At 38.9% G+C, this 22,224-nt stretch overlaps 1 protein-coding gene across 6 annotated transcripts in view; it reads left to right on the top strand.

Moving 5' to 3' along the window:
* Positions 1–22,224, top strand: part of ATP8A1 (ATPase phospholipid transporting 8A1) — a 187,224-nt gene that overhangs the window by 155,066 nt on the left and 9,934 nt on the right. For all 6 annotated transcript variants that reach the window (XM_090035855.1, XM_090035852.1, XM_090035854.1 and 3 more), the window contains 4 exons: positions 1,014–1,070; positions 1,618–1,725; positions 14,604–14,692; positions 15,108–15,200. In XM_090035855.1, the coding sequence (XP_089891981.1) occupies positions 1,014–1,070; positions 1,618–1,725; positions 14,604–14,692; positions 15,108–15,200 (347 nt within the window). The remainder of the gene's footprint in view (positions 1–1,013; positions 1,071–1,617; positions 1,726–14,603; positions 14,693–15,107; positions 15,201–22,224) is intronic.

Genomic DNA, 22,224 nt, shown 5'->3' with positions numbered 1-22,224 from the left:
AATTCAGTTTAAGTATAGAAGCTATCAGTTATTTTCCCAGTATCTGAAGATGCCAAGTCAGTTGTTCTCCCTTAAATAGAATGCAGTCATAGAAGTGTTTTAGATCAGGTCACTTCAGATCAGGTCACTTCTTCAAGAAGTGTGTCAAAATTCAAGACCAAAGAAATCAGTTTGTGTCTTTAAGGTTAGCAAATATGACTAAAAAACTTGATTCCTTTTTCTCTTTTTTCAGAGAGGTTTTCTATGAGCCACTTCTAAACACAAACCGTTTTGGATACAGAAGCTCAAGAATTATTCTAGAAAAGGGTTTTACAGCCCATGTTTCTTTGTCAAAAAATTCTGAGTATCTGAGAAAAATACCCATAATTTTATACTATCTGAGGATCATTAATTGAATAAGAGTACACCTTTGCTCATAATACACTCAGATTTTTCTGAAAACAATAACATCTAATGATAATACAAGTCAAATGGGATCTTACACTTCCTATTCAGGCAGACCAAAAAAAAAAGAAAACTTTAACAATATTTTTAAATGTCTCCTGTGATGCTAAAGAATCTACACAACATGGGTTTTTTAAAATAGAATTCATTCAAATAAGAGGGTACATTCCAAACCCATTGAAATCAATAAAAAGGAATCCCTTTGCCATCAAAGTTGTGGATCAAATCCTAAATGAGGAATTTATGTAAGAAGATCATTAGTGTACTGGGTACATTGAAGTTCACAGTGCTTTATATTGAAATTAAATTTAAAATAATAAATAGTAAGATTCTGAATGTAACCACTGGGTTATATCAATAGAAATATGAATCAAATCTTGGTAATATAATAATACACCTGAGTGTATTATTAGCAAAGGAGTACTCTTATTCAGTTAATGTTCCTCAGATAGTAAAAATTACGGATATTTTTCTCAGCTACTCATCAGAGTTTTTTGGCATGTGTGCCATTAATAATGTAGAGGGAATCGACTTGTAGAAGAAAAATAATGGATTTCTTTTCTTTTCAGTTTGTGGTGATAACTGTGTGTTTAAAAGCTGGGTTAGAGACCTCATATTGGACATTGGTAAGAAAATGCTAACTACACTATTAAAATGTGATAGATGATGTATTTTCCTGATAATAATAATAATCATCATTATTACTTATTAATAATTAAATTTAGGACTGTACAGGCACCTCACAATGTCAAGTAAAGAGTCAACCCTTTCCTGAAATGTTACAGTATGTGGGTCACAAACAAATGAAAAGCAGAGTAAAGGAGAGACTTGGAGCAAAATTATGTTAACATGTTTTGTTCAGAAAGGTATGTGGCTAGAAGTTGGGTGTAATTGCTAAGCTACCTGAAAGCTTCATGTCCAGTTTTTTTGTTTGAAAATCAGTAGTTTTTTGCTCCAACCAATAGTCAGTAGGAGATTTAGCACCGATGTAGAAGTAGCAGAGTCAGGTGTGTGCCAGGTGCTCTGAAAATCCCTCTTTACATGATTTGCAAGGTAAACTTCAGGGGACCAAGGCCATCTTTTGTATAGTATATGCTGTGTAGTTCTTAATTCATTTTAGGCACTGAACAGATACTAATATAATTGATTCTTCTTCTCTCTCATTTTTAACAGTTTAGCCATATAGCAATATGGGGCAGCATTGCACTTTGGGTAGTATTTTTTGGAATCTACTCCTCTTTGTGGCCAATCATTCCTATGGCACCTGATATGTCAGGAGAGGTAATGTGCATTTCTTTACTAATCTCCAAATGTGAGTTGAATGTTTATTTAGGATCTAATCTTTGCTGGGTACAGGAGAGAATTTTTACTGGTATTTGAGAGGATCTTTTTCACACCATTACTGTATATTAAACAAGCCTACCTTATATTTGTAGATTTACCTAATGCAAGTAACTGTGGTAATATTGTCTCCTTAAAGTAGCATAAACGTGCACTTGCAAAAGTGAAATATTCTGGGTTGCTTAAAAGGTTCTCTATTTGGTTAGATTATGCAACAGAATTGGAAATTAATATTTAATTTAGTTGTTGTAAGATGTACAGAACCTTAACATGTTTCAACTTCCATTAAGAAGCTTCCATGTGACTCTACTGAGTTCTCAGTGTTGCTGCTGCTGTTTGGCTGGATCATTTTCCTTACGTTTATTTTTATTTATGTGCTTTTTGCTATCCTTTCCATCAAAGGCTCCGGGGCAGTGTACAGCAAGAGAAATGAAACAACTAGAACAAATACAAAACAATAACAAAATAAGACTGAATAAAACAGAGACCTAATAACACCATCTTGGCCTAGTTACGGTTGCTAAATGCCCGTCCAAATAGAAAAGTGTACAGTGCTTCTGAAAGATGTCCAGGCTTAGGCTGTGGCAGGCCTTTACAGGGAGGGAGTTCCAGAACTGAGAAGAAGCTGCTAAGAATGACCTCTCGCATGTCCTCGCCAAGTGGACTTGATGTACTGATTTTACTCGCAAGAGTTGTGCTCTTGGTTGACCTTGGGGATTGCGATAGGACAGATGGAAGAACGCCGTTAGATATGTAGGGCCCAGGCTATTTAGAGCCTTTTAAGTCAGAACTAGCACCTTGAATTGTATCCAGAAAGCTACTGTGGGAGCCGGCACAGACGCTAGAGGACTGGAGTTATAGACTTCTGGTGACCCACTCTTGTCAGAAGGCAAGCCCTTCATAGAGTACATTGCAGTAGTTTATCCTTGAAGTAAAAAAGGCATGGATAATAGTGGCCAGATCATAATCTGAAAGAAGGGTAGCAGTCTTCTTACCAAATGGAGTTGGTAAAAGTCTGTCCTGGTCACAGCCACCACCTGGAGAGTCTGGTGCAGCAGAAGATCCAGAAGAATCCTAAAGCTAGAAACCTGAGTGACCAGGGGAGGCTGAAACCCATCTATGAGTGTTTCAGTCCTCCTCAAGTTAAGTGGTGTTCCCTCCGGACCATCACCTCTGTCTTCTCTGGATTTCAGTTGATTCACCCGCATCCAGTCCACAGCTGTAGCTAGGCCTTGGGAAAGGACTGATTGCAGGGCCAGGGTCAGAAGAGAAGAGGGAGAGCTGGGTATTATCAACATATTGATGGCATCCCACTCAAAATCTAGGTACAATCTCTCCTCATATAAACATTGAACAGGAGGGGCATCAAGATGGAGCCCTGGGCTACCCCATAGAAAAGGTTCAGAGGGAATAACAAACACTTGCCTATCACCACCCTCTGGCATCCCATCCCCATGCTAGGAAAGAGTGGAACCAATTTAGAGCTATCCCACAAATACCAACCAGGTCATTTAAACATTTCTATCAGTGCCTAAAGTGTAACAGGTATTTAAATCTTCTCACTCCATTTTTGGATTTATCTTGAATTTAGTGCAAGTACCTTTTGTAGAGTTATCAAGTGTCCTCAAAGGCTTTTACGCTCTAATTTGCATGCGGCTCAAGCTGGTCAAAAATATAAGGGATTGTTTTCCTTAAAAAAATTATCATAAAAAGCTTCCTTTTTCAGAATCTGTGAACTTCTAAATGGGTTTAATTAATTTGGATCTTCACAAAGCTAAAGCGTTCTTTTTTTGAGCTACTAAATTTTTGTGTGTTCAACTTGTATTGAACATGGAAGTTCTTTTTTTTAAGTCATTCTCATTCCAGTCACTAAATGAATGATTGGGCTTGCAACGCAAGTGACCAATATGAAATTTTGCAAGAACAAAGTAGTGCTACAGACTCACTGAGATTCCTTTCCATGGTAGAAAGGAATTCCATTCCACTTCAGTTTTGCTAGAGAACTTTTCATATCATCTGATGAACAGCTTTGTCATAAAGGAACTTACTGGATGGTTCTGTGCTGATCACAGGTTATCACAAAGGTATCATATAATTGCTAATGGAAAGAGCAGGTGGATCATGCTTCTGATTGCCAGCACTACCCTGTTGAACCAAAATATGAGAGTTTTCTGAAATGAAGGATGCTTTCATAATTCCCCTCCCATGCTTTAAAGATTTATAACATATTCTGTAGTTACTCTATCTGACCTGAGAATTCTATATAATAATAATTTTAGAAAGGCAGAATTGTAGTATAATTAAAGAGCCAGTTTTAATGACTGCTCTCTAACAGATACTAAGCACCTAAATTTAACATTTATGACTTCTGAGTAAATATGCTGTGACACCCCTATATTATATTTCAGGGGATATCCTTTTAACAATTTTCAGAACAGATGATACTTTTGTTGGAAAACGCCAAAGTTCTTAGAGCGAATTGATTTCTGTATATAGCATGATCTTCACTAGCACTCAAGTACCTTCCAATAGTGCAAATAAGCAAAGTGGCTAAAATGTGCATTTGTCCATACCTTAAGTATTTCTCATCTCTTTCTATAAAAATTATTATAGTAGAATGAGTATCATGGTTTTTCATTAAAACATTTGGAGCATGTTAACAAGCCTAGTGACATAAATCACAAAACATGGTTTCCATCCCAAAAATCTTGACAGCTTTTTTACATGGTAGTTAAAGTGACTAATTGTGTGGAAGAGACGCTACTCTTTTCCACTCATTGGCCTACTGTCCCCATAATACAGAACCCTCCTTCTTTATTTATAGATCTTCCTTTGCTTACAATCTCTTTAAACTACTAGCATTTGAGAGGCCCTTAGCCTCTTGTCCTTCTCTGGGACCCTGCTGTTGCTCACATATAGCACAACAGCTTATGGGTGGTCACATGTTTCCTTAGTTATGTAGTCTGAGCTATATTCTAAGCTGGCCCCCACACTTCACTGTACCCTACACTCATTTAAAATACCCACCTCTACTTTGACCAGGCCTCTTTAGCGATGCCCCTTTCCCACCTAGTTTTGCCCCCACAATGGGGCAATGAGAGTGTATCCTTCAATTTTATATTTTCTCATATTCAGAGATTAAAATTCAAATTATTCAGGACCCTGTGAAATTCTGGCTTACATGGGAGCTCAGAGTGTCACTTAGCCAAGGGAGAGCCCCTGCAAATTTTCATTATCAGGGTAGAGACAATGTAGCCCCCCAAAAAGGGGCACAGCCCCTCATATTCCAGGTTACATGAGGGATGGCCTCAAATACACTCAGGGAGGCAGAAATTCCCTCAGATCCTGTACGTTAGGTTTTTGCCTATCTGTAGAACTTAACTCAGTACCATGTTAAGTATTGCTTCCCCAAGTGACAGTTCCTTTGGCATGTAATCAGAGCTATGGTTTGATTTCCAGGTGTGTACAACAACATACACAGAATCTGTCAATTTCAAGAAATACTGCTTTTTGGGAAGGCTATATCTTCACACCTCTGTTCAGATTATCTTGACTTTGGATTGCTAACTGCCCTACACTCCATAGGGCCACGCCATATATCAGAACAATCCAAATAACAATGTAAATTTAAAGCCATGGCTAGGCCAAAACTTAACCATGCCAATGAACACTATGCTGTTTCACATGGCCTGCCTCCCAAACTGGAAGCAGTGAAGTCACTTTTGCACTTGCTGCAGGTAGGATCATTAGCACTACTGAGCGTGCCAGTTAGGTCCATGGTAATTAACCCATCTGCAGCACTGTACAGTTGTAGCTGTTCTGCTTTTGTTCAGAGACAGCGTATATCAAACAGTGTAGCATGTCTGAGAGTATCTCAAACAGGTAAAATAAGTTTTATCATGTAGGCATAAACTCAGAACTTTTAGAAGATGAGCCTTTAAACAGAAAGCTTGTCAGAAAGTTACTAAGTAGTCCATTCATTCTGAAGCCTTAATGACTGAGAATGCCCTAGCCTAAAAAGAATACAAACTGAAACAATAGCTTGGAGCACATCATACTCAAATTTTTCCGTTCATTTCAGTGGGTGTTTTCATCCCTCCCTTTGCAGAGCCATTGCTTGAGAGCCTGAGATGTGCATCAAGTATGCTTGTTCTCTACTGTTAACCCCAATCTCCTCATTCTTTGCATGTCTGTGAGCATCAAATAAGCTGTACCCAGCTCCAGTAATTCAGGTTTATGGTAAGACTCTGGAGAACATTGAGTATTTCTTATACCTTGGAAGCCATTTCTCACAGGAGGCTGACATCAGGGAAGAAATCTAACATTGCCTCAAATGTGCAAGTACAACCTTCAGATGCCTGAGGAAACGGGTGTTCAAAGATCGCAACATCAGATCTGAAACTAGGTTCGTGCTTTATCAAGCAGTTATGATCTCCACCTTACTGTATAGAGAGGGGACGTGGACCATGTACAGGAGACTCCACAAGTCACTAGAGAAGTATCATCAACGCTGCCTCCAGGAGATGCTTTGAATCTGGTGGGAAGACAGACACGCCAAGACTGGCATTCTCTTGCAGGCAAATACCATAGGCATGAGGCAGTGATCATCCAACATCAACTTCGCTGGGCCACCCACATCACCCAGATGTCTTAACTCCAAACTGCCAAAGCAAGTTTTATTCTCCTAGCTCAGTTGGAACATCTGCTCAGGAGGAGAGCAGAGAAAGCACTTCACGGCCATCCTCAAGGCCAACTTGGAAAAAATGCAACATCAGCTCATAGGAGACTATCACCCAGGACCATGCTAAATTGAGGAAGAGCCTGCTGCAAGAATCTCAGTACTTTAAAACCTTGTGATGACAACAGTAGATGGAAAAGTGGGAGCAGCAGAAACAGCGTGTCACAAACAGAACCAAGAATCCAGAGCCAGCCATCCCGCACTGAAACACAGGCCCAGGTTGCAATAGAATGCTTTGGCCCTCGGTCAGCCTTGTCAGCCATCATCAAACCCACAGATAACGCAGACGTAGAAGACGATCATCCTCTACTACAAGGGATTGCCAATGATGATACAACACAGTGCAGGGCTAATTAGCCGGGGCAGAGAACCACACTAATTTTCTGTATCCAGGATTTCATAGACATTATGGCTGGAAGGGACCTTGAAGATCATCAAGTCCAGCCCCCTACCCCAGGGGCAGGAAGTCAGTTAGGGTCAAAGGATCCCAGCTAGATAAGCATCCAAACAGTCATTCACTTGGTGACTCTTTCAGATAGTTCTCACAGTACTCCAAACTGTGCTGCATAGATGCATTCTTAATGGTTGGTTTGTTTCCAGATTCCCTCTCTGCTTTATGCGTAGTACCACGAGGTGGGTTCACATGATGGCAAGGAGAGAGGTCAGGCACTTAGAAAGGGACAAGTACATTTTAGATCCCAGGACATACATAGAGTACAAAGAGAGTGGCTCAGACCCTCAGAAGATGCCAAGTCCCCCAAGTTTCTGGCTCCCATGTCATGGGTCAGAGAGAGGACATGTAGAAAGACATGATGTCTTCAGATCCAAGCTCATAAAAGGAAACAGAAAAAATGACTTGCATAACTTTTAGGGTATCATAGGCTCCTGCTACATGTTACATGTATTACACAATTAACTGGTTAATTGAGCAATACATTTAAACTGGCCACATGTACAAAGAAAGACCAGCCAGAAATGCAAAGTAATTACCACACAATAAAAATGACTATCCAACTATAAAAAGAGCCAACCAGCTATAGAGTTAGTGCTTGAAAGCATGTAACAACTCTAGCTGATTTTTATCCAGCTTTAATTTGAAAGTGTAGTAGGGTATAAACTCTCCCCTCCCTCAAATCCTCATTCACATGGGTTCAAATTTGGAACAGAAAACCTGTCCTTCCTGGTGAGGTGCAGCAAACTTTTCAACAAGCTGCAGGGGTGGGGTATAGGTTGTAACCATGTTGCTCTAAGGATATATGTTCTTTGGATAAATCTGATATCTTTTATTAGACCAACTCAAATAGTTGGAAAAATTCTTCTTAACAAGCTTTCAGGTATAAATACCTTTCACAAGGACAACTGCAGATGCTTCATCAACCTGACAAAGGGTATTTATACCTGAAAGCTTGCTAAGAAGGATTTTTCCAACTATTTGAGTTGGTCTAATAAAAGACATCAGATTTACCCAAAGAACGTTGTCTAAGTAAGCCACGTGCACAAATAGATTTTAGAGTACTGAGGAGAGTCAGCTGTGACAGAAATATGTTCTAACGCTTAAATATTGTGGGCTATATAATAACTTAAATAGCATCACCTGTTGACTTCATGTAATCTCTCCCAATTCTTTCTTACGGGTGGGACTCAGCATAAGATAGTCACAAGGAAGTTTTAGTGTTTTGTATTGTTTCTTGTTTTTGCAGATTTGTGGTCTGAAAACAGAAATAGAAAGGAAACAATGGGATATCTTGGAAGGGGCAATGTACAAAGGGGTAGAAATGGCTGCTAGAAGCACTAGATAGAGGGGTACATGTTTAATTCTGTAAGTTATGCTTGCTTGTATATATTTTTAGCTGTCTTAAAAACTGGTCATGTCAGTTTAAACATGATGTTTCAGATTGGATGATTCCTTTGGATGACCTAATTTTATAACTTTCATGTAAGCCTAACTCTTCTAATTTATCCCTTCAGTTGATGCATGCTTTTACTTTTTCTCTAAATGGAGTTACCCAAATTGAAGGCTGACTTTAGTGCAGTGCAATAAGTGACTAATGACATGGAATAAGTATCTGTGGACATTTGTAATAAATAATGTACCATTCTTTTATTGTAAGTCATTATCCAAAATGGCTTTGTACTGCTGCACATTAGGCATATAATTTAAATAGTTTTCTCTATGATAATACTCCCATATTATATTCTTACATTTTATATTTATTAACTAATGTAATATAATTAAAACAAGTTATCATTCACACTCTGTATATACTTATTTTATTTTGATACTTTACATTTAAACATATTAAACACATCTGATTGCTTGAGTCAGTTCTAGCAAGTAAAACAGGTAACTCCTTCTCACTCTTAGCTGTAAATCCAAAAATAATGGAGTTTGAGAGAGTGCTCAGAGTAAAGTATCAAAGAATCTCTTTTCTACCAGGCAGGATTTTTGTAGTAGCTTATGATTTCAGTTGAAGAAATTCGACATAAAATATATAGAAGAGAAAGTTGAAAACATTTCACAATTTCCAGTGACCTCTTAGTCTCTGTAGCAGTTCTTTGAAGCAGCAACTTTTGCTGTTCTGTATACTCAGCAACCTCATTGCCATGTACTTTCTAGATTGTTTTGACTAGTCTGACCTTGCATCGTCTTCATGTGATCTCTTGAGATTCTGGTTAAAAATGAGATGAGAATGAGATGGGATTCAGTACTGACAATTGCAGGGTCCTGCACCTAGGGAGAAAGAAAGAGCAGCATACCTACAGGCTGGGGAGCTCCCTTCTCATCAGCACAGAGGAAGAAAAGGATCTTTAAGTCATTATAGACTCCAAGATGAACATGTGCTGCCAATGTGGAGATGCAGTCAGGAATGCTAACCGTACCTTGTCATGCATCCACAGATGCATCACGAGCAGGTCCAAGAAGGTGATCCTCCCCCTCTATATGACATTGGTCGGGCCACAGTTGGAGTACTGTGTCCAGTTCTGGGAGCCACACTTCAGGAGGGGTGTGGACAGCATTGAGAGGGTCCAGAGGAGGGCCACTCACATGATCAGGGGGCAGCAGGGCAGGCCCTACGAGGAGAGGCTACAAGACCTGAACCTGTTCAGCCTCCACAAGAGAAGGCTTAGGGGGGATCTAGTGGCCTGTTACAAACTAGTCAGGGGATCAGCAGGCATCGGGGGAGTCCTTGTTCCGCCGAGCACTACCAGGAGTGACTAGAAATAAGTCACAAGCTGGCAGAGTGTAAACTAAGATAAGACATCAGGAGGCACTACTTCACTGTTGGGGCGGCTAGGATCTGGAACCAACTTCCAAGCGAAGTGGTGCTGGCTCCTACCCTGGGGGTCTTTAAGACAAGTCTAGACGAACACCTTGCTGGGGTCATTTGACCCCAGTACTCTTTCCTGCCATGGCAGGGGGTCAGACCCGATGATCTGCTCAGGTCCCTTCAGACCCTGCTAACTATGAAACTCTTTGCTTTAGTTTTGAAATGAAGTCTTTCCCATGAATTCAAATAGAAAATACTAGTTTTATGATAAAGATGAACTAGAAAACTCTGGAAATAAATCCAAACATTCCTTTGTATCACTTTTTTTTATAAATAGCAATATAGCTGTGTTCCTGGACAAACACACAGTCTGGATGTGTGGCATGTAGTCGATTAGGGAAGGGGCAGGGAGCAACAGCGAATCAGACGGGAAGGGGGATTGGAGTGGCATTTAGGGAGGGTATGGGGCTTAATTTGTGGTTCACCTATCAGAAAAGTTGGCCCCCAGTGTTGTAATACATGCTAGCTTCTTAAGCACTTTTTCATCAAAGCATGTGAAAAACTTTGCCACAGAAAGTTGTGCGAGAGCAAGGATATTCTGTGATTGAGAAGGTCTATGAGTGGATGTGTTAAATATTTTCCTGTTTAGCAAAAGAATATGCATGTTTCAGAGTATTGTGAGACTACAATATTCTGACATACTTAAAACCTTAAATTTTATATATGAACAAATGCATTGAGAGTCAGAATTAAGGTACTGTTATGCAATATGTTCCAATTTATAAATCCTACTTATATTGCAGAACCTAAAATGCTGCTTTGTGTACTTCCATTTCCCTGGGACCTCTAGTATACCTAGTATCAAACTGCTCCCAAACCATTGCCACTAATTCTCTAGATATTTGCTATCATCTCCGTTCTCAGCTTTTCACTATGGTTCCCAATACCTAGGCTACAAGGGCCCTATCAATTAACGTCCGTGTACTACAAAGGCCCAGTTGGCTCATAAGGACATGTAATCTCTCCAAATAGGCCCTACCATCCTGAAGAAACTACAGAGTGGGAACAACTTGTACACTGCCCTGAAGTCTATCACCGCTTCATCGTTTCACTGTTTGGCTTTAACTTTATGCCTAACTCTTTCCCTCTGGCATAGTGAATATATAATTTTCTTTTGGGAAGAGGAAATTAGTTTCCACAATCTAGATCAGTAACTTTGCTAAAACCCCTTCAAAACACCTGCTGGTTTAACACCATTTCTTATTCAACACCCTGCATCTTTCTTAATCTTTACCCAAATATAAAACTCACTCTGTATCAGCTGGTGGGTGTTTGTGAATGGTACCTACAACTGGCATCTTAATTCTCGTTGTCTACCTGTCTTTAAATCACATTTCAAAATAGTTTTAAGCGTGAGTGCTGACAGTTTCCAATATTGTTTGCATTTATTACCTGCAGAGAAAATCCAGGCACTCTTACTTAGGCAATCTTACCGTTTCATAGTTACCTTCATCTGCTACCTTCTTCACCTATATAGTAATGACTGCCAGGGCATTCCTAGTGTTGCCTCCACTTAAAAACTGACTACGTGTTGTATACCCATTGTTTTGTTTTCTTTTGACTTTTTCAGGAAAATAAATAATACAAAGGACAGTAAATAATACAAAGAATAAGACATACTACTGAGTTCTCTATCAAGAAATAGAAATGACCTAATTTCATTCAATGAAAAACTTTTCAACCTCACTTTGCCTTTGTTGTGTTCTTTAAAAGCACATAAAAATGAATTAATCAAGCTGCTTCTCAATAGGAAGAGAGGAGAAACATGTTATTTTGCTTAAATGCTTCAAAAGCATTCATACACCAGTACAGCGATGTGAAGAGGATATATGCCTAGATGATCTCTATATTAGATACAACAGAAAGGTTTACAGACCACTCTGTAGAGTGGTTTTATTGCCCTTTCCATCTTTGCTTCCTTGCTTTCTGAAAGGATACTCTCATCCTTAAAAATGATGCATCTAAATGTATCTGCAGAATCCTTCATATAGAAAAGAAAAAAGGGCTAGTCTTACCTGTGAAATTCAGTTTTATATCCAATAATCTGATAGAATATTTCTATCAGTGTTTTGTAAATATTCTGTTGTCAAGGCTTTTATTAAGTGCTAGTGAATTGAAAAGGTAAGTAGCCACCATATTTAGTATTTTTTCTTAGAAAATAGCATCAAGAAAAAAATCAGCAAACCTGATATTTAAAGATACTCGTAGCTATTCTAATTCATCTTAGAAAATCTTAATATGGAGGAGGACCCTGCTACATAGACAACAAGTTATTTCCTCCCTACCTCCTCCCCCAGGACCTATTAGTCCTACAGTTTAATAGGCTGTCCAACTCTCATTTTGGATTATGTCTGAATTCCCCTGAGAGCCACTTTTGTGGCAGATTCCATTTGGTTTCACAAGGCCTAAAAGGGAAAAACTTGGCATTGACCACAAATCTCTCACATTAGGAACAATTTGTAAACCGCAAACAGAGGCAGCCAGAGTCCATCCCCAGAACAGGCTGCTCCTGTTAAGGCCATTGTCTGAAAAGGATTGGTTTGCCATTTCCCAGATGACCTGCCTATGTGTAAAGAGATGTGAAAAGTTAGAAACAAAAATGGTTTCTACAGAGTGAGGGGGAGCTTTCTTGTACAGAAAGGAAGGAAATACCTCTGTGGGATTTTATTTTTTCCCTCTTCATCCAAAAAATACAAAGAGGCCCTCTGTCTTTAATGCGAATGTCGGCTTTAAATCTTTTAGGTTTGGATTAACTCTGCAAAAGAAGAAAAAATCTGACAGGCTTTCAAATATGACGCAGAAAAACTTTTTTTCTCAATTCATGTTGTTCATTTGTAAAGCCAAAGGCTGGATGGACTGAATAGTAGGCGCCAGTTGTTCCTTCATTCATAGTTAGCATTACAATGGTCAGAATTAACATCCTAAGACCTACATTATCACTTTTGCTGTTTCACTAGCAAACATTTAATGCAGGGTGGCTGATGCAAGGATAGCTTTTGCTCAATCTCCCTAAGCTAAAAATGTTGTTAAAATTAATAATAAAAAGTAAGGGCCAGATCTAGATCACATCTGTGGTGTTTTTCCTCTGCCTTTTAGGAAACCATGGATCTATATACTACTTAACTATAAAAGTGCTTGCAAAATGTACTTTTGATAGGCATATCCTATTTGCAGTGGTTTTAAGAATTGAATATGTCATCAAGCATGTCGAAGGTCATGTTTTGCTTTTTATATAGTGATTTTTATGTGTATACATTCTTGGAACAGAAGAGAGTAAAGAATTTTCTATTGCAGCTGTTAATCATGATGTTTACTTTAATTTTGTTTTCAGTGTTTATAAATGTTTTTGTGGTAATTATTTTCGCTAAAAAACCCTAAAATAAAAGCAGCATTTTTTCCTTTTAATGGTTACTTTGAATATAAAATGCGAATGTACAGGAAGGCGTGTGGAGAAAAGATGTTTACTGAATAGCAGTCTAACTAAAAAGTTTTCTAAAGACTCTTCACATCTGCATGCATTCTGAAAAGTAAAGTAAATGGCTATATTCATCAACTGTTATAATGAAATTTTGTGGAAACTATCACTTTTTCATTTCATGGGTAACGTACCACATGCTGTTTTGAAACAAATGTTCATTTATGTGTCACCAAAAATAACCTTTCAGTTTCTTGACAATATTTGCTTGTCTCCTTTTTAGGGTTTTTTCCTTAATTGGGTATTGCAGTTTTAACCTGTAGAAGAAATGAAACAAAAGTATTCAGATGTTGTCATGCTATACCAGTTACTCTTAATCTGTGTAATCTAATTATGTTACGAAGGCATTTTAATATTATAATGACAACAAACTGACACAGTAATTTATTAATCACAGGTCATTTTCCTTCCAACTAATACCTCTGATGTAGCTGCTTGGCATGAATTACAAAGGCAGGCTGAAGTTATTTTAAAATCCTTTATAGTAATTTACATGGAGGATATTATTTGTTTTGGCCTCAGTTTTAACAGGTGTACAAAATCAAGTAAAGTAAGATGGACAGGAAAAACTATGATTTCCCCCCCAGTGACTGTTAAAAAAAAAAACAGAGGATAAAATTACACACCTTTAACTAAAAGCCAAAAAAGTATATTTCAACAAGTATTTTACCTTGCACTAATATTCTTTATTTCTTAAAAGATTTTATTTAGATATGAATATAAATTGCAGAGGAAGTGCATAATTTATCCTTATTTTTGAAGTTCTGAATCGCAAACAAATCTTTAAGTAGTCTCTGCTATAGTAGGCTCATTTGAGAAATAATACACTTCAATGATGTGAACTGTATTACAAAACACTTTCAAAGAAACATTTCTCTAAGTATTTATTATCTCATATTATGGTTGATGGTAAATGGGAGTTACTGTTCTTAGAACATTTTCTCAAAGATTTAGCAATATTTTTAATATTTTGAAGTCTCGCTTCCGTAAAATTGTTCATTAGCAATGAAGTGGTGTGAAGCACTATCTTTAAGGAACTAAACTATATGAGTTATAAATAAACTTTTAACATAAGTGTTTATTGTCTGCTAGCAGACTTCTACTGAGGATAAGAGTTTTCAGAATGGTGCTCAGTAATTTTTATGTTATATTGTAGATCTCAGCAAAGTACTGAAAAACTTGATTGCTATACTTTGAACCAAGAAAATGCTGAGAATTCTTAAGTTCTGCTATTTCTTTTCATAATAATACAATCTCTTGTGTTTTATCTCACCAGGCAGCTATGATGTTTAGCTCTGGAATGTTTTGGATGGGTCTTTTATGTATACCTATGACAGCTTTGCTCTTTGATGTAATATACAAAGTGTAAGTACATAAATCTTAAAGTTTATAGGAGAAAGCATGGACTGTAAATATTAATGTTTTCTAAATATTAATTTGTTTAAAAACAATTGAAGCATTTATTTGATTCTGGTAAACTACAGCTCACCCTTGTCATTTTCAGTCTTAACCATAAATGTATGTTTTTAATGCTCTAAATGGTATGAGTAATTGGCACTCTTAATTTATAAACTAAGTCTCTTCCTTTATTTGTAATTTCCCCAACAGCTGACTAAGTGTATTTAGATTGACAGCTCTTAATGCTTAATGTCTTTGAAGTTTAATTTGAAATCGCATGGCAAAAATGGATTTGTACATAAATATTTCTTTTTCCAATTCTTTAAGTAATAAAGGCTGTCAGTTTCAGCAAGAGAGTATCTGAAAGTGTTTTGTATTGCAGAATCAAGAGAGCTATTTTTAAGACTCTAGTAGATGAAGTTCAGGAATTGGAAGCAAAGTCTCAAGATCCAGGAGCAGTTGTACATGGCAAGAGGTACTGTAAAAGAAGTATATCTGTAATTATTTTTTTAAATTTTTAAATCTCGCTGTTGAATGTTCATAACCACAGCACATCAAGAACTTTGAGTTCTTGATACTAGCTTTTTCTTGAAATAAGATGCAAGCAAACTGACACCTGCACTGAGGTCCCATTAAAGTTCATGAGGCTGTGTACATGCCTACTGATACTGGTGTGCATCTTTCTGAAGAATCAGGACCTAATGGCATATTTTCAACATAGGTTATTCATTTCTGATTGCTCTGTCCATTGTGGGGTAAACTAAATATTAACAGACTTGTAAAACTTTGTTCTACCAATTGATAGAAAACAAGTTTGAGCTTGGTTCATTTGCAAAAATGTTTATAAACTGCCTAAGCAGGTGTGTTTAAACTGTATTGAAAGTCTTTCAGTTGCGTATGTGGCCCAGAAGGAAAACAGCATAGTATCTTCACAGTTTACTGACATTAAACAAAGAGTAACAAAGCAGTCCAGAAAATCTGTCTGTCTTTGTGTAGTTAGTCAAGTAAAGCAAAATATAGAGGATAAACCTAAATCTGTTGAGAAATAAAACTTCCTACAAAACTCTTACACAAATTCTTCCATGTACCAGGCATATAACACTGAAAAGTAGGAAGGAGTAAATAGGAGAGCTGAAGAAATGAAAGCTCATTCAACTTTGTAGAAGGATGGCAAAGAGTTATAGTGATGACTTTGAAAAGAACACACCAAAACGTTTTGCTTTTGTAGCAAGAAAAATGATGAAAGGCATATCTCCTCAGTGGGTTTGAGAGAGAGCAAATCAGTGTGCCTCTGAAGCTCTTGATTCTCTAAACCCTCTTCTTCTGTATTTTAGCTCACTTGTCTGAAAAACACACACATCTCCATTATACTGAATTTCCATCCGAGTTAGTCATTAGAGCTCAGATGAACCTGTACATTTTACTCTATTTAAGTACATTGATGTTAAGTGATGTTTTGCTGGAGAGTTTTTCTCTCCCTTGCATTCAACAAGGTCTTCCCTGAGTATACTTATACCTTCAAAGAGTACCATGGAAGAAGTATATTACTGAGAAGTATTTTCACGCCTGTCCTCTGTTACTCTGCATATGCCAAACACACAAGAGGCAGCATCTTGCCAGCCTTCTACCACTGCTATCAAGATTTCTGCTTGAGATAGTGGCTGGGGCACCCTCAGGAAAGAGGCAGTATTTCTTAATTGGTGCCTAGTAACTTGGGAGTGGGTGTGCTGGGCCTTCCATCTTGACAATACATTCAAGAGTACCAAAAAAGCAGTACAGATGTTCTCTGTCCAGAACTATTTCTGATATTTTTACTTGGAGTTGCTTCTGATTACTCAGATAATGCTTTTGCAAGATTTTATTTTAGCACTGAATGAGTCATGAATTATTGGAGCACTGTGGAACTACTTCACAGCCCTGTCTGTCTGCAAGCCTTGCATTAGTACATAATAGTACATAGCACATCATGAAAAAGCTTTTCAATTATTTTATTCACTGCTAGGACATGCATGCATCTTCCAAACAAGATTTGTGCCCTGAAAGGTATAGGCACTTAACTCCCATTGAACTCTATGGAACAGGACACCTAAATATCTCTAAGCATCTGGGTTTTAATATTTAAAGGTCTCAGGTCCTTTTTTTTCCAGTACCTCAATTCAGGTTGCAGAGTTAATCCCTATATTATCATCTACTTTCAAAATACCTCTGCAGTTTCCCTTCATGGAGATGAAATTATCCATTCAAGAAAACAGGAGTCAGAAATATGCTGGCCTTAAGGAAGTTTTTCAAGAGATTTATACTAGACTCTTATAATTACCAATAATGAGTCTCTTCTGGATATGGACAAACAATCAAATTGCAGTGAGTTAATGAGGACCATGGATTTAGGCAGAGAAGCTAACATGGTAACTGTTCATCTGCCTGCTCCTACCTTACAATAAATGAATGTTCTACTAAGACTGCTAACTCCTGAATAAAACAGAGCTAAGTTGTCCAAATTTAACTTTCAGTTTAAGTTACGCAAGAGCTAATTGATGGACACTTGCCATACATCAGCTGCTCCACAGTAAGTTTACATCCCCATTTACTTTATGGCAATTTAATTGTTTATCCATAACTTATACAGACCAAACATCTGGGATAAAACCAATGTTAATAGTCTTGGTTGCAAGAAATTAATAAAAAAATGGGGATGTTGTTTCTTTGAAAATAACCTTTTACAAGATTTTTCACTCTAGGGCTTAATACCTCCAGACTACTAAACTTTCACTTGACACTTGAGATGCATCTGGGTACTTTAATACTCTGCTTTAGTGTAATAGAAAAAATAGGTTGGTTCACATTAACTTCAAAATTAATTCTAAGCACAAAGTCTAAGGGGATGAGAAGCATTGCCTGGTCTGGAACAAACTAAAACATCAGGGGGAAGAGCTGAGAAACATACGTCCTCCATCTGAAGATTTACCTTACACAGACTAAAACAATTGCCTCTTGAGTACCAGTAGGTCAAAATATGACCCTCTTTTTGAATGTTAATTATCACAGTCAGATGTTAATTGATATGTTGACAGTTTAGCTATTCTAATAACATTAATCATTTCAATTCTCTTTGTTGCACTTACACAGTATGTTCAGTACAGACTGTCATATTTTATGAACCAGACGTATTTATTTTAATAAATATTTTTTAGGAGTTAGTTTACAGGATGATACAAGTGCCATATACTCACATTTCTGACTCAAAGTGTAGTTTCATATTTTAACATTACTGACTGAAGGATCCTGTGGGAGCCTAAACTATGAAAAGCGTTCTTGAGTGTATTTTTAACAACGCTTGCAGCAGCAGGATATCGGCCATCATTGTCCTGCTGCTTTAAGGTGTTATGCCTTGTGGTTGTGTTCAGGTTGACTGTAATTTTACTAATAGGTTAGAGAGTGTATCTGTACAGGATGATTTAGATAGGGATAATCCTGCCTCTGGTTGGGGTTAGATAACGTCTAAAGGTTCCTTCCAGCTCTGCTTCCCTATGCTTTTTCTTGTAGAATTGTTGTTTTTTTGCAGTCTCGGTATGCAAAGGCTTTTGATAATGGTCTCCAACAGCATTTTTGCAAGCAAGCTAAGGAAGAATGGGTTGGATGAATGGACTGTATGGTGAATAGAAAGCTGGCTAGATCATCAAGCTCAACGGGGAGTGATCAGTGGCTTGCTATCTAGTTGGCAGCTGTTATCAAATATAGTAAGTACCCCAGAGGTCAGGCCTGGGCCCAGTTTTGTTCAATATCTTCATTAATGACCTGGAAGATGAGATGAACTAGAACCTCAGTGGGCACGTCCACATGTGCAGGCATGTGTGCTTGCAGCAGCTCATATAAAAGCGGTGCAAATTTGAGCCAGGGCTTTTTGCTTCAGCGCACATGCCTAGCCATACACTTTGGTGTGGGGCAAATTGTGCCACTTGGTACAAAATAACCCTGCCTGACTTCTCCTGGATCTGCAGGCAGAGGGAGCTAGAGCCCGGGGCCAGCAGTATATAAAGCTGTCCTGTCCTGGCCCCATCAGTACAAAAAGCTACCCTGTCAAGTAGCTCAGGGCTACTTGCTCTCAGGAGCTTCAGCGGCCCAGCCAGTTGGTACCTGGGGACACTATCCCTTGTGCCAGCTGGATTGCTGAAGCAGCTCTGAGAATTCCCTGCACCCTCTACTCACTGCAGCAGTCTGGCAGTAGGGGGTGCTGCCGGGCTGTGACCTGATGCGCATCTGCCAGACCCGGATTGTGGACTGCACAGCCAGTAGAGGCATCTGCCCCTCTGGGGCCAGCTGCCAGTGGGCTGTGGCTGCAGGGTTGGCCTTTATGTAGCACTTCTGCCATGTGTGCCCCCTGCCTGGCCATCTAGGCAGCTGTTGCCCAGAAGATGTTCCCAGTGTGGTGGCCTCCTTTGAACTGTCAAAGCATGTCCTCCTAGCACCAGTTGGCCAGGAAGTCAGCAACTTCCAGCTGGGTCCAAGGTGCCAGCTCTGAGCAGGCAGGGTCCTGTCACTGGCCTCCCTAGCAGAAATTCTGGTATTCCGTATTTAAAAACTGAAAAATCCCAAAGTCACTCTGTTAAATACCCTGAAATCCATGTTCCCCCCCCAATTAAAACAAAATACTGCTACATTATAGAGAGAGACAACAATCAGTTGGGCAATGTTTTATTGATACATCTAAAGTGTTAACGCAATTTGGAAGCCTACTCGTGTCTCATTCATCATAATAAAGTGAATTCCAAATACCTATATGTTTTGCTGCTCCCCTCAGGAGCTACAGCCCCCCTACAGTGGCTACCCCCCTACAAGGCCCACCTGCCCCACCTCCACTTGCTCCCCCAGCCCCCTAGATTGCTGCCTCACCTGGCCCCATCCCACAAGATCTCCTGCAGATCTCCCTATGGCTGCTCCACCCAGCCCATGGGGGTTACAGTAGACAATAAGCTGGATATGAATCAATAGTGTGCCCTTGTTGCCAAGAAGATGAACAGCATGCTGGGCTGCATTAGCAGGAACATTGCCATCAGATTGAGGGAAGTAATTATTACCCTTTCTTCTGTACTCATGAGGCCACATATGGAGTGCTGTGTCCAGTTTTGGGCCTCCCACTAGACAAAACGTGGACAAGTTGGAGAGCCCAGCAGAGGATGACAAAAATGGTTAGAGGGCTGAGGCACATGACTTACAAGGAGAGGCTGAGGGACCCAAATTTATTTAGTCTGCAGAAGAAAGATTTCAGGGGGGATTTGATAGCAGCCTTTAACTACCTGAAGGGTGGGTCCAAAGAGGATGGAGCTGGATTTTTCTCGGTGGTAGGTGACAGAGCAAGGAGCAAAGGTTTCAAGTTGTAGCAAGGAATGTTTAAGTTGGATATTAGGAAAAAGAATTCTCACTAGGAGGGTTGTGAAGCACTGGAACGAGTTTCCTGGAGAGGTTATGGAATCTCCATCCTTGGAGGTTTTTAAGGCCCAACTCAACAAAGCCCTGGCTAGGGTGATCTATTTGGGGATGATCCTGCTTTGAGCAGGCGGTTGGGCTGGATGGTCTTCTGGGATCCTGATCAACCCTAATTTTCTATGATTCTGTGACTATAAAGTAACCAGTTTGAAATACAAAAGATTTATTTACCATCAGAGCATTCATTGTAACTGATATTCTAAAAAACCTTTGTGTCTAAAACTGAAATGACTAAAATAAAAGGGTGCTCTAAAGTAAACTAATATTCCATACCTTCACTCCCAAAAATATTTACCAACTTCTGACCTAGTTCTTAAACTCCTTAGTGTTTCAGTATTAATTTTGTTTCTAATCTACTCAAGGAAAAAAATTACTGGCATTGAACTGGCCAAAAGTGAATAGTAAAATGAACAGTGTGTCACCTTAAGTTTTGCAGATATGTCAACACAACTATAGCACAAATGCATCCTCTTTTTTTTTTTCTTTGTCCAAGCTATCTTAGAAGGTTTTAAACTAAAATTGAGTAGGAATATATGAAGTAGTCAGTATTTTAAGAAAGACAGAAGTTATTCAAGAATACACGCGCTTTATGAGTTTGAAAGTACTATTCAGCCTTTTCCTGTTAGTGCACTTAATGAATGTAGATTTTTGAGGTGTGATTGTCTATATTGGATTTGATGCATGCAGATTTTAAAATATAATCTTGAATGCCCAAAGGATAATTAAAAATAAAGGCCATGGCCCTGCAGTCCCCATTTAACTAAGAAGTGAAGAATTGAATGCCTGTATATTTGAAAGTATGTTAAGTAAACATATAGTTTACTTCATGTTAGGTAAACGTATAGTTCTTTCCTATCCCAGATGTATTTCTTACCTCAGCTTCACTTTCCATAGATATTGTGACCTGTGGTTCCTTGTACACCAATTAATGGGTGCCTGTAGATGTGCTGAGAGGTTTCTCTGGCACTCTGTAATTACACCAGACTCGAGTTTAAATTCATAGTTTCATAGTTTCTAGGGTCGGAAGGGACCTGAGCAGATCATCTAGTCCGACCCCCTGCCATGGCAGGAAAGAATACTGGGGTCAAATGACCCCAGCAAGATGTTCATCTAACCTCCTCTTAAACACCCCCAGAATTAATAGAGTCTGATGGAGCATGCTAATTAGTGTGCTTCGGCCAGCCTCTATATCTTGTATATTGGCATCCCTATGCTTCCACAAGCTTTAGATTAAATGCCCCTGCCGTCATTTTGAAGCGCAGATACTCATTTTGATGCACAGTACACTTTAATTAGAGCAGCTCAAATTTTCACAGGATCGGGCCCTTTTAAAGTGCTCTACAACCATGCACATGTGTTTGGTCACAGCTGTAGAGCACTTCTGGGGACCACTTTCAGGGACCAGATCAGATGCAAATTGCCACTTCTGTCTGTGCTTAGAGCATTTCTCCCCTATAGCCTTCCACCTAAAAGGCTTAGGGCATACACACAACATATTCACACCAATGTAATTTGCATCAACCTGTACACTGATCTAAGTTTTTCTGGTGCCTGGAGCAGATAGCCAACCAGCACTCTGGAGGTAGCTGCCCACAGTTGTCACAGTGACTATTATAAAACCTTCTACTGGTTGGCAAGGGAGCTGGTAATAGCCTATTTGCATTGAACGAAGAGTTACTCTGGGGTGAAATGGACCCGAACTGTGGACAGATGGCCCATGTAGTAAAGGAAAATGTGCTGAGTTATCACTGTACTCAGTTATCACTCACTTTCCAAGGGATAATTTTATCCTGCAAACTAGTTTACACCAAGATGCAGTCAGGTTACAATGGTGTAAATCTGATGTGTCTACTTCCTCAGCTCATGCCCTCAGTAGGATTTATAGAACTAGAGGTTTCTAGAAATACCTGTCAGGATAGGTATAGCTCTACTGCAATTAGGAGATGCATATTAGGCCAGCAGTTCCCAACTGCAACCCCAAAAGGTCTGTGATATTTATTAGTAGGGTCACAAGC

Source organism: Crocodylus siamensis, chromosome 2, assembly GCF_052110815.1.
Source record: "Crocodylus siamensis isolate JL-2025a chromosome 2, ASM5211081v1, whole genome shotgun sequence".
Lineage (NCBI taxonomy): Eukaryota > Metazoa > Chordata > Crocodylia > Crocodylidae > Crocodylus > Crocodylus siamensis.
Note: the sequence above shows the minus strand (reverse complement) of the source record. Positions and strands in the feature narration are given on the sequence as shown.